Source organism: Pseudorasbora parva, unplaced genomic scaffold (assembly GCF_024679245.1).
Source record: "Pseudorasbora parva isolate DD20220531a unplaced genomic scaffold, ASM2467924v1 scaffold_31, whole genome shotgun sequence".
Taxonomy (NCBI): Eukaryota; Metazoa; Chordata; class Actinopteri; order Cypriniformes; family Gobionidae; genus Pseudorasbora; species Pseudorasbora parva.
Window position 1 is genome coordinate 978,037 of NW_027125103.1, and position 14,169 is coordinate 992,205.

Sequence of the window (14,169 nt, forward strand, 5' to 3'; positions counted from 1 at the left end):
GATACCATGCCCCTAAGTGAAGGGTCCATGTTTAGCAGATCATCTATCCAGCCACCATCTGGTTGGTTTAAAGAAGGAGAGAAATGTTTTTTGACAAAGCTACGGACCTGTAAATACCTAAAGAAATTGGACTGAGGGATCTCAAAATCGGTTTTTAACTGCTGGAATGAAATAAACGTGCCGTCTTTGAAAAGGTCCTTAACATATTTGACTCCATTTCTGGACCATAGTTGAAAAGCAGAGTCTATAAGGGAGGGAGGAAACATAGGATTCGATAGGATAGGTGCAGAGGGCAGAGCCTGTTTACTTTTAAAGTGAAGTCTGAACTGTGACCATATTTTGAGTGATGCACGAATAATTGGGTTATTCGTAGAATAACATTTGCTTAGGGGTATTGGGGCACAGAGCAGCGTAACGCAATGAAACTGGATTACATGAATGCTGCTCCATAAGTGACCAAACTGGAGCTTCCTCACTCGATGTATCACAGAGCCAGAATGTCAATTTATGAAGGTTAGCTGCCCAGTAATAATACAAAAAATTTGGCATAGCCAATCCACCCTCCTCTTTTTTCCTTTCCAGATATTCTTTCCTTATGCGAGGATTTTTTTTATCCCAAATAAACATAGAAATACAATTACTCAGATCCTTAAAAAATGATTTAGGGATGAAGACTGGCACTGTCTGAAATAAAAATAGGAACCTTGGTAAAATTGTCATTTTAATGGAGTTTATCCTCCCAGCCAGAGATAAGGGTAGGGTTGACCATCGTACCATGTCTTTTTTAGCCTTTTCTAATGCTGGCTTAAAATTGCTTTTGAATAGATCCTTATACCTGCGTGTTATACTCACACCTAAATAAGGGAATTTGTCAAGACTTACTGAAAATGGAAAAGATTGGAATGACAATTGATGTGCTTTTTCATTAATGGGAAAAAGAAGACTTCGTTAAATTAATTTTATATCCCGAAACTCTCCCAAAATCAGAAATAATTGAAAGAGCAATTGGTATAGAGAAATTTGGATTAGACAAAAATAGGAGGAGATCGTCCGCATAAAGCAGAAGTTTATGCCTGTGTCCCTCCCTTTGTATTCCAGTCAGACCAGCCGTATTCCTTAGCATAATTGCGAGGGGTTCAATAGCTACATCAAAAAGCAATGGGGACAGAGGGCATCCCTGCCTTGTCCCCCTAGAGAGAGAAAAGTATTTAGATGTTGTATTGTTTGTTCGAATAAATGCTTGAGGCCTGGTATATAGAATCCTGATCCAAGAACAGAACATGGGACCGAAGCCAAAACTTCTAAGTGTTGCAAACAAGTAGTCATATTCAATTCTATCAAATGCCTTGTGAGCATCTAAGGATATTAGGATCTCTGGAGTAGTATTATCTTTGGGTGAGTAGATCACATTAAATAAGCGACGGAGATTACTGAATAACTGTCTACCAGCAATAAAGCCAGTCTGATCAGGATGTATTATCGTACTCATGACTGGCTCTATTCTGGTCGCCAGCACCTTGGTTAGGATCTTATAGTCACAGCAAAGTAAACTGATCGGGCGGTAAGATTCACATTTAAGTGGGTCTTTGTCCTTTTTAAGAAGGACTGATATGGTTGCCTGTGTCATGGTTGAGGGAAGAGACTTTGAATCAAGGACTTCCTCAAATACTTTACTCAATAGAGGCGTTAATTTGGCAGAAAATTTCTTATAAAATTCGGCCGGGTAGCCATCAGGACCCGGTGCTTTTCCAGATTTTAGTTTCTTAATTGCACTGTCAATCTCGAGAATTGTTATATTGCCTTCCAGCGCGGATTTGTCCGATTCATCAATTGATGGCAACTCTAAGTTGTTGAAAAACTCTTCTATTCGCTTAATGTCACTCACCTCAGAAGTATATAGCGCCTCATAGAAAGATTTAAACTGATCATTGATACCCTGCTGGTCTGTAATAATGTTGTCCTCACTGTCTCCAATTGCCGGAATAAAACCTTCTGCTCTAGATTGTTTCAATTGATAGCACAAGAGCCTGCCAGCCCGTTCACCATGTTCATAATAAATCTGACGTGATTTCAAATAGAGATCTTCTGCATGCTCACTAGTCAGGGAGTCAAATTCCGTTTGTAACAGGAGTCTCTCCTTGTGCAGGTCATCAGAAGACAATGTTGAATGTGGCTGATCAATTGTATTTATTTTATTTATTATTTCTGTAATCCGCTTTGATTTCCTTTTTTTTGCGCTAGCTTGATAGGAGATAATTTGTCCCCTTATAAATGCTTTCAAAGTATCCCATAGAATACTATAACTTATTTCTGGGGATTCGTTTGTCTCGAGAAAGAAGTCATTTTGAGCATCTATGAATTTAACAAAAGAGTCATCTGCCAGAAGCCTTGAGTTTAAGCGCCATGTACGCTGGGGGATTACATTACCTGGGAAACAAAGCTTTAGTACTACTGGACTATGATCCGAAATAACTATGTTGCCATACTCTACTTGTGTCATTAGGGGGAGTAGTTTCCTGTCCAACAGAAAGTAATCAATCCTGGAATACGTTTTATGTACCGGTGAATAGAAAGAAAATTGTTTCGATGATGGATACTTAAATCTCCAGGGGTCACTTACACCATATGTCTGGAGAAATGAATTGATACATTGCGCCGATTTACTTTCTGCAATAATTGTGGAACTAGAGCGATCCAGAATTGGGTGTAGGACACAGTTCAGATCCCCTCCTAAAATTAAATTATATGTGTCAAGACTGGGTAAAAGTGAGAAGAGATCACTAAAAAATTGTACATTATCCCAATTGGGTGCGTACACATTGGCCATGACCACGGGCATGTTGAAAAGTTTGCCTTGAATTATTACATATCGACCATTTTTATCCATCAAAGTGGCCTCTTCAACAAACTGTACGTTCTTATGTATAATAACAGCAACCCCCCCACTCTTACTATTAAATTTAGAATGGTATATTTGTGTAAAGCCTCCTCTGTGTAGTTTGACATGGTCCTTGTTCAATAAATGAGTCTCTTGTAAATATACTATGTCAGATTTCAAATTGTTAATGTGGGTGAATACCTGGTTTCGTTTCACTGGGTGATTTAGCCCCCGTACATTCCAACTGACTAGCCTCGTTTCGCCTCTACTTATGTTGGTTCATCAGCAGTACTAAGAAGGCCATGGTTTTGTGAAGAAAGAGAAAGAAAAAAAAAAAAGGAGAAGAAAAAAAATACACCGATGTATTGGGGTCCCTAAACACACAGACAACACAGGCATGATTATCCACAACAGAACAAAAGACTGACATTAAACAAAATATATTATTAATCCTTGCGTTTGAAACCGCAGTTTCTTCCAGTTAACCCTACTCCCAAATAGCTTACCATGTGAGCCCTCACTTAGAAAAAGAATAGTATAAGGCTCTTATAATAGTTAAACTTCCAAGCTGAACCCCAAACCCCAGAAGTGATGACATTGAATATATGTGTTAGTTAGAAGAACGAGCAAAAAGGTGATGCTGTTAGAAGTAGCGTCTTTCCGTCAAAGTTGTAAGTTCGGCATTGGCGTTAAACGCTTCATTAGCCACGCGGCTGCTGATCACCTCCACTGGCTAGGCTCTTCAAACCAGAATCCTTAGCAAACATTGAGCCGCAGTTGTCAGAGACGGAAAACACGCATCCGCTTGTAGTGTCCCCTAGATACAGCGTTTATATAGCATATAGCGTCGGCTGCTTACCCAGGACTCAATATCAACGTAGGGTAAATAATACGCAGACAATGAGCAAGATTTAACATCGGGTAACCATAATAATGTAACATAACCTGAATATAAACTTGGACTACCCAGTCAATAACCTGCTGCTCATGTTTAGCCAACCGCCAGCGTCTGGTATATGCACGATCGTCACTTGTCCTTACTAGTCAGGTTCTTCAAAATGAAGTCTTTAGCTTTTACCGGGTCCTTGAAGCTTGTCTCTTTCCCATCCCGTGTCGTGATCCTCAAAATTGCAGGGTATCTCAGTCCAAAGCGAACCCCCTCACAATTGCGGAGTAAGCTCCTCACCTCGTTGAAAGCTGCTCGCTGTTTACTCACCATCTGGGTGAAATCGGGGAGGATCCGTATTCGATCGCCGTGGACTGTAGTGACTAACTTCATTTCCGTGGCTTTCTTCAAAATGTCTTCTTTTTCAGGGAAATAGTGACACCTCACCACAAAGGCGCGCGGTGGTTCATTGTCGTCAGTTGGTCTGCTGCGAAGGGTACGATGTGCTCGGTCTAAGAGTGGAGTTTTCTCGAGGTTGAGGGCCTCTTTCAAGAGACCGGCCACAAACTCAGTTATCTGTTTGCCGTGCTCTCGTCCCTCTTTTACTCCTGTAATGCGAATGTTTGAGCGTCGTGACCTCGCCTCCAGATCCTCACTCCGTTCTTTCAGTACGGCCAACTCCTTTTTCATAGCGATAAACTCCTTCTCAAGGGTAGTAATGGAGTCCGAATATCCCCCCATCGCGGACTCCAGTCCAGTCACACGTTCCTCCGCTGCTTCCACTCTGGTATTGACGTGCTCCACGGCATTGCGTAACTCGGTCCGGAGCTGGTCAACTTGGCTGCAGAGTTCAGATGATTGGGCAGCAGCGTTTTCTTCGATTTTTGCAATCAGGTCCTCTTTGAGTGAATTGATTGCTTGGAGAACAACGTAGTTATCGCTCGTTGCGTCCTTCTTTGAAGTAGTTTGGGGTTCGACATTAGCATTTGTGCTAGCAGCAGATTCTGCATCTCTGCGGTTACTCCGGCTCTTGTTCATTTCGCTTCAAAAGTGGCTCAAACTGGATTAAAACCGACTGTTAAGCCCTTACTTGCACACAAAGGCAGCTTTAGGATGCTAGTACATAAAATAAGAGCTATATAAAACGGAATTTGAAGTCGTTTGTGGGGAGCTCGACAACTCTACGTCTTTACATGGCGCCGCTCCAACCGGAAGTCCAGTGTCCTTTATAGAAGCGCCTGAAAAGACGAACATGCAGTATTCCTTCGACCAGCTGTTGGATTCCTACGTTGGGCCAAACAGGTGGAGTTTACACTGTCAACGTTTGCTAGGAGGACTGAAAAGAAATAGGGTATAATTGTAAGTGCCTAACCACTCAAGCAATGTACATTAATATCCTACATTATGCTTAAGCGCCATCACTGCGACACACCACCACTTACACTCACCACACAGGGAGCATTCCGAGACTGATCCTGGCAATGTTACTAGGTCCCCATCCCGGGATCGATTCTGGAATCAATGAAAAAGCTCTCTGTGATGGTACCACAAGCCGTCGTTCCCCAAAGAGGAGATTGTTTCACAGTTGGACAGTGTTTCTGAGGATGATGATCGAGATTCTGTGAGTGAACCTGAAGTGCCCTACATTAAAACACCACCTTATGGAATCTAACTCAATATAATTTCATTAGCCAACATTATAGTTCACTGGATATTTTTCATCAACACTCCGTATCTCCGGGTGTTCTGCAGTTACGTAATTATCATTGCAAACCATCTAGATATTAAACAAAACACTTTATCGTGACAGATAAAAATTCACTAAATAAATTAAATCACTTGTTTTTCAACTGAAATGATTCCTCTATAAAATGCAAGATCCTCCTCAGGATTTAACTGGCAAAAAAACACAAAATAAAAACTGTGACAAAAACTCGAAAATGGACATGATTGATTACTCTCATGCAAACAACAGAGGATTTTTAGTTTTTGCCCTTATTCTTTCGTTGTTTTGGATTAAAAAGTGAGATTTTGAAGAGTGGACTCTTACACGGACATGTACTATGCTGTTGTTTCTTGGACTCGTCCGATCTGATCTGCACAAAAGGGAGATTAAAGATGAGTACCGCGTTTATTACGCTAACGTTTAAATAGCTAGTGCTTTAGCATTTCATTAAACCCTTTCCTCTCTGGTGTATTTATTGCAAAAACGAGTTGAGAAAATGAATCTTGTTTTAGCTTTCAAGTGATGCATAGTTTGGGATAGCTGATTGAATAGTTTGTATAATTAAAAGTAGAGACACGCCCACTTGCGACAACCTTCCCGCCCACGATCCGGCTGAGGTTAATTTGGTTAAAGAACTCAAATAATTTGAGTTTAATTTGATTTATTTGGTTAAAGAACTCAAATAAACCACAGTCACAGGCAGTCGTGGGTTTCTAGCTTCATATTAGAGATTCCCTGAACATGTCATTATATTACTTCTGACCTATTAAATTGATCCTAAAGCCAAATATATGCCGTTGCTACAACAGACAAGAATGAAAAAGACATGCCCTAGAATGAAAAATTCGCTCAGCATCTTGCAGGAATATGGTTGGAATCGGCCCTTCAAGCAGCAAGTACTGATTTTATCCACTTCTTGACTGTCAAACCCATTTCTGATTAAATTGAAAGTTTCTTACCAAGACAACATTCCGATGATATCCCGTGTTGTCTCGATCGAACGCAAGATGCTAGTATTGGAAACTTGCACACAACAGTTTGTCAAATGACAACCGGTAATTTTCCTGCCAGTGTTGTCATAAAATACAACAGTAGAGACACATGTCGATCCCTTTTGACGGAGTGAAATCTAAATTAGCCTACATTTCATCATTAACACAGTTTAGAAGCCAACAACACTACTACTACTGTTTAGTTGCTTAGAGCGCTCACTCAATCCTTGAAGCTAATGTCACCTTCTCCACCATTGAGAACTGAAGCATGTTTATTTTGCAGCAGGTGAGTAGTAGACATGACACTGACTATTTTGAGTGGCTTCTACACCACTTGGTTTGGCTAACTCAAGCAATTTTTAAATCAGTGTAATTGCTTGCTTTTACACCGTTGTATCTGAATGGGTAATGGGGGAAATTAGTAGTTTAGTCAACCGGATCACCACAGCTCCCTTTTGCAAGAGTCAAACAAGAGCTGGTTTCAGGAAACCAAGCCAAAGCCATCCTCACTTCACTATGAAGTTCAACTTGAGATTGGCTCCAAGCCGTTGGCAGTCTCCCTTAACCGCCGCTTCAACACTCAGTGTCCTGGTGACTTTAACGGGTGTTGGGATGTTGTAGAAACATGCAATCTATAGTACGGAGAGCTTTTTAAGAAATTGGATTTGCACAAGACACAGGAGGTGAAGATACAGACCTGCACAGACACACAGTTGGATCCTGAGGCTTTAACACTATATTTGCCAGGAACGTTCTTCAGCGGTTTCTCCTGATACAGCAGCCTGTTATCCCGATTCACGGTGAAACTATAAGAGTCTCCTCCTACCACTGAGGACTGTACAGTAACGGTGCTGAAGCCGTCCAAACTAAACACTTGAGCAGCGTACACAGACAGGGCATGAAGAGCCACCACAGTGTCCTGAAAACAAGCACCAGATTAAAAACCCCACTTAATGATTGGCTCATGTTTGGTAGTCAGAGGCACCTGTGTCGAGGAGAAGCCTCCATAGGGATTCTGCTGGGTCACCAGCCAGTTGACAATGCGGTTAGCATAGCCCAGATTAGCCGTCGTGAGAGGCTGAACAGCGAGAACCGCTAACAGCACGTAAGCGCTGATCTCAACCGCTAGAGTATCACCAGATGTCGTCTGGGACCAATGGAGCTTAGTGCCTTAGGAGGAGATGGAGGGGAGAAAGTTGATGGCAAAGGCGATAACCAATATCAAGAGGCTGGTGTAAATGTCACCTTCAGAAATGGCAAGGTTGTCCAAGGTAGTTAAAAGCTGAGATCGAGTGGTGGTCTCTCCAGCTAGACTGAAGGTGTAGGCAAGCAGAGCCGTGGCATAAGTGTTTCCCAGGTTCCCAATGACAGGCCTCAAGCAGGACAGAGCGTTGGTAATGACGGGATCCTGAAATCAAAGTAAGCGTCAGGCAGCAAGGTCACCTGCAAGGAACACATACAACTACGAGATGTTTTACCGTGGCAGGGACGCCTAATTCAAGCAATGACGCCACAACGTAGCCAGTCATGGTCACGTGGTCGCCAACTCCCCCCTAAAAAACAAAAGATTTAGAACATACCAAGTCTATTGGTTCGAGCATTAAGAAACGTATAAGGCACCTTCATGTCACTGTGGTACAGAGTTCCCTGTTGCATGAAACAGCCATCTGAACGCTGCTTGCTGATCAACCAATCCTTTGCAGTCTGCAGGACATTTGGATCAATGAAGATGAATTGCCCCGCTAGACCAAAAGACCTCAGGACAAAGGCAGTCAACCTGGCCGTGAAGAAGGTGGTGACAAACTGAACTTAAACCGAAAGTGCCATAACAGCTCATACACTCACAACAGTAGAACAGGAAGCAGCTCACCATGTATTGGATTCGTCATGACCGAAGGTGCTGTATGAACCATCCTCGTGTCTGTAGTTCAGTTGTCCTTGATATCCTGATTAGGTCAAAAGCCACATGTAAATTAGTCAGGCAGTTAGACAGTCTGATAGCCTAAGGGGAAGAGCAGGACTAAACCTTCTTGTCATTTAGGCTCCTAGACATTTAAAGTGGATTGGTCGTCCATACCGATTCGAAGGTAGCCTGTGGCGGTCTCTCGAATGGCTGCAGTGAGTTGCCCCGTGACCTTCAGGTACAGCAGGACGTAAATATTGGGAGCAAGAATGATCATATTCTGTTCTCCACAGCCAGAAGGCATCTGTAACAACCCATCTAGATTCTTCAGTGCACGACCCATTATATCCCCTACAAGAGGAGAAGCATAAAGCCCACATCAGAAACAACGTTATTCAGACAAACATAATGCGTCACTTTCTACTCCATGAAATGCTTTACCAAGGACTGAAACGGAGCATCTGGCTGATCCCTCAATTACATTTCTCGGAAGTGTCACAGTCACGTCTTCAGAAAGAACGCTTCCTGTAGACCGAACAAAGGATCAGCGTTGAACACTAGGCTAATGTTTGGCTGAACAGGGATAAATCATTGAGTGCAAACAAACCCTTTGGACACAGTAACCAACTCTGGGTGTTTGTCCTTTCAACTCCTTCAGGCTATAAAAAGCAATAAAACACCACATCAGTAAAGCAGAATGAGTTCCAATGTCAAACTCCTGAAGGCCGTTTTACACTTACCAGGACAAGTAGACTTCGAGTGACAACGTCAACGCGTCCTCTGGACGGCACGGTCACTGCCTCAGTGCCACATCGAGTGCGGGATGGCTCGGCTGAAGCGTTGACCGTCACATTGACCGTTCCTGTGGTGACAGACAGGAAGTGAGCAACACCGTTCACTTCAAATTTAGAAACTGCCGGTACAAAACTGACCGAGAACAGAAGCTGAGAGAACCCATTTGAAGGTCTTTCTCCCATTGGCACAAAGACAGGATGAGTACGGATCAGGATATTCTGTAAGAGTGAAGTTTGTGGATGAAGCTGGAGTCACTTTAACCTGCCAATGAAACGGAGCACATGAAGCAAAGATGGGACCTTCTCTATACATATCCATTATATAAAAGGTAAATAAACCATGACAGACCATGATACACTTGGACAGATAGCTGAAGACCGTGGCCTTCAGATCAAAAGACTCCCCACGGACTATAGAGTATGGCAGGGAGAGCTCCAGGAAGAAGGGCTGGAAGACCGTCAGCAGAGCGGGAGGAGCCAGACCGAAACCTATTGAGGACAGGCAGAACGCCTCAGTCTCCCATGTGGTGATGGTGTCAGGAACAGTGAGGGGAACTTGTGTGGATCCAGTGGCTCTGAAGGACAGCAGAAGAGCAATAAAGGGGAATTCGTGAGTTTACTAGTACGTACTTCAGAAGGAACAAGATCCTTCACTAACCCCACTTGAGCAAGCTGCCAGAACCAGGTTTCTGGAAAGTAAGTCCTGATGGTCACATCAGAAGAGGAAGCGTCGCCTCCAGCACTTGCTTGTAAAAAAAAACACGACGATTCACCAGTGAAAGGGACAAGCAATTTCACACACTCTTGGTATATTAGAATATTTATTCTGCAGACTATGCAAATATATCACAAAGAATGAGGAATAAGCTCCAATAACTGAAGGCAAGTTCACCAGGTCATTGACAGTCTCACTAAAATAACCTACCATCTGGAAAGCGAGAATACAGCCGGCATGGAGGGGCTCGTACAGCAAGATTTGTTGCGATCTTCATTCCCAGGCTCTGTAATAGTAACGAGTCAAAACAATAGTCATTGACTTGAGTCTTATTCAGTGACTACATGGCTATGAATATTTTCTACCTTGAATGCTGTGTAGGCTTGATTTGTAGGAACAGTGTAGGGAGGATAAATCCTCCCTACAGCAGCCTCAACAGCTCGACGGGGTGGAAAACCAAAACATGGTTCATCCTCAACACTGTACGGGTAACCTGATAGTGAGCGCACTGGGAGCAAGTCAAACACCTGGGACCATGAAACAATTGCTTTCTGTAAAAATATTGCACTAAAAGCCTTTTGGCATGTTATGTTCAGAGTTTATAATGTAAGGCGTTACAGCGCAAGGTACAACACTGCTGTAATCATAACAGCCCTATAATAGCATAGGTTTGTCAGCATTACACAAATTCTAAAGCTGAACCTGAATGTCAAGCAAGCTCAAGGATTTAAAGAGCAACTGCACATGGATACCATTTCAGCACTCAGGCGTCTTCCTGGCTCCAAGATCCGGACGCTCTGATCTACAGCACTAAGGCCACACAGAGAGCCTGCTTGAGCAGAGACCGTCAGAACATTTCCCTCAGCAGGAACAGCTGTAGCAGGAGAGAACCGTAGAGACACCTGGAACAAGGATCAATGCTCTGTAAGGCACGTCACCATTCCCCACATAAAGCCAAAATATGCTAGCGCACATCATACCTGGTTTTGGAAACACCTTTCCGTCTCAAAAGACACCGTAGCTGCAACTACATTCTCACTGGGCAGAACGCAGTAGACCAGAATCTGCACTGCTGGAGCCATAGCGACACTGACAGACAGTTGGAACGACACCGAGCCACTCGTGACAGTATTAGAAGCGCTTGCTCTGACTCTCTGAAATCCATGGAGGACAATCACGCCTCTGGACAGGACCTGACAGAAGACAATACAAGATGCTGAACAAACAGACCAGCACACAAATTAAAATGTCCACTCACCATATAGACGATATCAGCGCTGTAGTCGCCAGTCTCTCCAACAAAAGAATACTTCACGGTCACTGGAAACACAGCACCACATTTGAGTGGCTGCTCGAGTGTCACTATAGTCAGTTCACTAAATGATGGGTTGTCAGGAGAAACGGGTCGGAGAAGTTGAACAACCCTCGTATCTGTAGTGAAGTATGGGGATTTGTAACCATAACCAACCACTGGAGTCACACTCGCCTGGGGAACAGTGAATGGAATTGGTCTCTTGCAAGAGTGAGTGGTCGACAGTCACAAAATATAAAGAGCAAATCGTACCACCAGATTGAGATCAGCTTTTGGAAGATTAGCAGTGTTGAGGGAGAACGTGGCCAGTCCGTTCTGGTTTGTGGTCAGATTCAGCAGCAGTTTGTTTGGCCAGCTGTTACCATCCAGGAGATACACAGCTTTGCTTCCAATTGGGGTGCCATCAAAACGAGACACTGATAGCTGGTAGGAGTGACCAAGGTCAGGAAAGGAAACCAGTGTAAAGGCTTCTGCAACCAGGGATAAAAGTTACCTTTCCATTAATCGTTAATCCAGGTTCAAAATAATCTGGGATGTCCACAAACGTGACCTTGCCGACTTCAAATGTAATGGACACCGTTGCAGATTTTGACATCACTACAGCTGAAAAAACAAAACAAAAAAACTAACAAACAGGTCAACTCCCGCCATAGAGAGCCGTTGGCTCAGATCAGCCAATAGCTCACCTGTTCCCTCCTCAGTGACGGTCACATTTACAAGAAATGTGTCTTGCATATCATTTTCAAGCGCAGTGCCAAAAAACACTGATGTAGCGACAGCAAGGACAGCACAGCCAGTAGCATTCATCTGGTAGCAGAACAGAAGTGGTCACATTGAAGTCAAGTAGAAGAAAAACCCTCCATTGTAAGGCAGGAGTCAAACCTGTGCAGTTTGAGCCAGGCAACGACGGCTCACCCCAGGAACCACAACATATGGAAATGGCTCACGACACACTTCCACCAACACTTGACCAGGTACAGGTTGGCCATATGTGTATCTGGGAAACATCACAACTAACGTCTAGAACTGACCAACCACAAGATAAGAAAATAAAAAGCTTCACTCACTTGGCACAAGCCTCAACTTTCAGTCCCACATCAGCAACGCTGTACGTCTGTGGGATGTTTACGGTCACATCAAACTTCGGCAAAACTAAAGTAGGAAACAAACTTGAACAGGTGCTCAGATCCGTCGTTGAACTGCTGCACATTAGAGGAACAACGACTTACCATATTTTTTCACCTCAAAAACATGGGAGGTCATTTGGTCACCAATAAAAGCCTTTAGTGTATACATCCCTATCTGAGCCTCTGGGTTTAACTTGTGAGAAAGCTGCAAGATCCACCCCGTTGAGGAAACGTTAGTCCACTGGCCAATCCGGTTATTATGATTGTCCTATGAAAACAGTTAGCAGATCAGAGGAAAAACTACAAACAGAGTACAAAAACCTTCATCACCTCCATTCAAAGACTTGCACTGGAGAAAAGTCTTACCTCCACCGCCACCAGATTGTACTGCAAGACACAAATACAGGAATATTAGGCATTTAAGAGAACACTGATGCAGTAGTCAGTGAAGAAAGAGGAAAACGCTGCACATAAGAATAATTTGCAGTTTGATTATGGTCAGGCCTTACCATCTGATCAAGAGGCACAAATTTAGCATCCATGGTGACAACTCTGAAATTCACTGCAAAAACAGCAACAAACGCTCACATAAATAGCATTACACAAATTATCAGAACTGGTGCTAGTGTTTTTTTTCTACAGCGCCAATATTCAACCATGGGTCATGCACTGCTCACCTGTTTGTCCTGGATTGTAGATGGCTTTGTCTGTTTGGATGAAGGTCAAAGGCAGGTAACGTCTGAACATGACTTTCCTCTCTTCGGTCGCTCTGAAGACACTCCCTTGAACTTCCACCTTCAGCTTCTGCACAGATTCTCCATCTACTCTAGGAGCCTGTAGAGAAACTACAGTTAACATACAACAAACCAGACAAGAAAAAGCCACAAGTCTCATGATAACAGACCTGGAAACGAAAGCAGCGGTAAAATGGCTTAGAAGAAACCTGCTGCACAAGTTGAGTCGTGCTGTTTGTGTCATCAAGCAGAGAAACGGTCATTGTAAGACTCTCTTGCGGTTGCAGAAGACTTGCACACAATTTGGCATCAGACCCAGACTCTGTCACTGCAGGGAACATCACCATAAATAATCTGTGAAAACATGAAGGGAAAAAAATAAATAATCCTTGAACATGGAAAGGGATTCAGAGTTGTTGGAGACCTGTGAAGGAGAAGGGGGAGAGGAAAAAAAAAAAAACAGTTCACTTCAAAGCCCATGGTACTTACGGCCTTTTCTGTCCATCGACAGCAAAGAGGAATAGAGCTAAAAGGAGCCCTTTCCAAACACAAACCTCCCTCCCCGCCATGAGGAGAAATCAACCAAGACCACACAGAAGGCTCTCAAAAACCTGCAGCACTTCTGTACAGATTCACACTGCTCTACAGCTTAACTCTGAATTATTTGTTCTGATGGCAACATTATTGAAAGGCTCTTAATAATTGGGATCAGTTTGAATTAGCACTCACAGGCAATCAGGGCGTATTTAGGGCGGAGCCCCGGTAATTAATCACAGGGTTGCCAAAGTGACACGGGCTGCGTTCGGAACTGCATACTCATTGACTAGGTGCTCAATTTCAATAAATACTTACTTAACGAGCGCTAAAAGAGTAGGTACTATATTTTCAGGGGTGCTTTTTAATATCCCTCCTCGTTTCCTCGCTCCTCCGTCCTCCATCCTATGACCCGGAAACTGATGGAGCTCAGCCATCTTGTAGATCTCAATTCTCTAATTGCACCGTGAGGAGTCGAGGATGGAGGAGTGAGGATGCCTCCTAAGGAGTCATGAGCGAGGATACACTGGAGTATCCTTTGCGGAAGGGTTTTATCGACTAAACGTGA

At 43.4% G+C, this 14,169-nt stretch overlaps 1 protein-coding gene across 1 annotated transcript; it reads right to left on the bottom strand.

Moving 5' to 3' along the window:
• Positions 1-6,988: 6,988 nt before the first annotated feature.
• LOC137065779 (alpha-2-macroglobulin-P-like) lies at positions 6,989-13,740 on the bottom strand. Its single transcript, XM_067437308.1, has 30 exons — positions 13,557-13,740; positions 13,238-13,421; positions 13,011-13,167; positions 12,843-12,895; positions 12,700-12,720; positions 12,436-12,601; positions 12,274-12,358; positions 12,089-12,203; positions 11,893-12,013; positions 11,700-11,809; positions 11,459-11,629; positions 11,153-11,380; positions 10,875-11,087; positions 10,647-10,796; positions 10,260-10,421; positions 10,105-10,180; positions 9,838-9,925; positions 9,529-9,754; positions 9,318-9,441; positions 9,126-9,247; positions 8,993-9,044; positions 8,827-8,910; positions 8,560-8,736; positions 8,353-8,428; positions 8,103-8,259; positions 7,961-8,035; positions 7,728-7,890; positions 7,468-7,652; positions 7,180-7,401; positions 6,989-7,114 (listed from the first exon to the last, which is right to left on the bottom strand). The coding sequence occupies exons 1-30, from the start codon at positions 13,634-13,636 to the stop codon at positions 6,989-6,991; spliced, it is 3,969 nt and encodes a 1,322-aa protein (XP_067293409.1). The 5' UTR covers positions 13,637-13,740.
• Positions 13,741-14,169: the final 429 nt, after the last annotated feature.

Coding starts and splice junctions, on each gene's coding strand:
- LOC137065779 (XM_067437308.1), bottom strand. CDS start 13,636: ATGGCGGGGAGGGAGGTTTGTGTTTGGAAAGGGCTCCTTTTAGCTCTA. Junction 9,926..10,104: donor GTATTCTCGCTTTCCAGATG/GTAGGTTATTTT, acceptor TTTTTTTACAAG/CAAGTGCTGGAGGCGACGCT. Junction 9,755..9,837: donor TGGCAGCTTGCTCAAGTGGG/GTTAGTGAAGGA, acceptor GCTGTCCTTCAG/AGCCACTGGATCCACACAAG.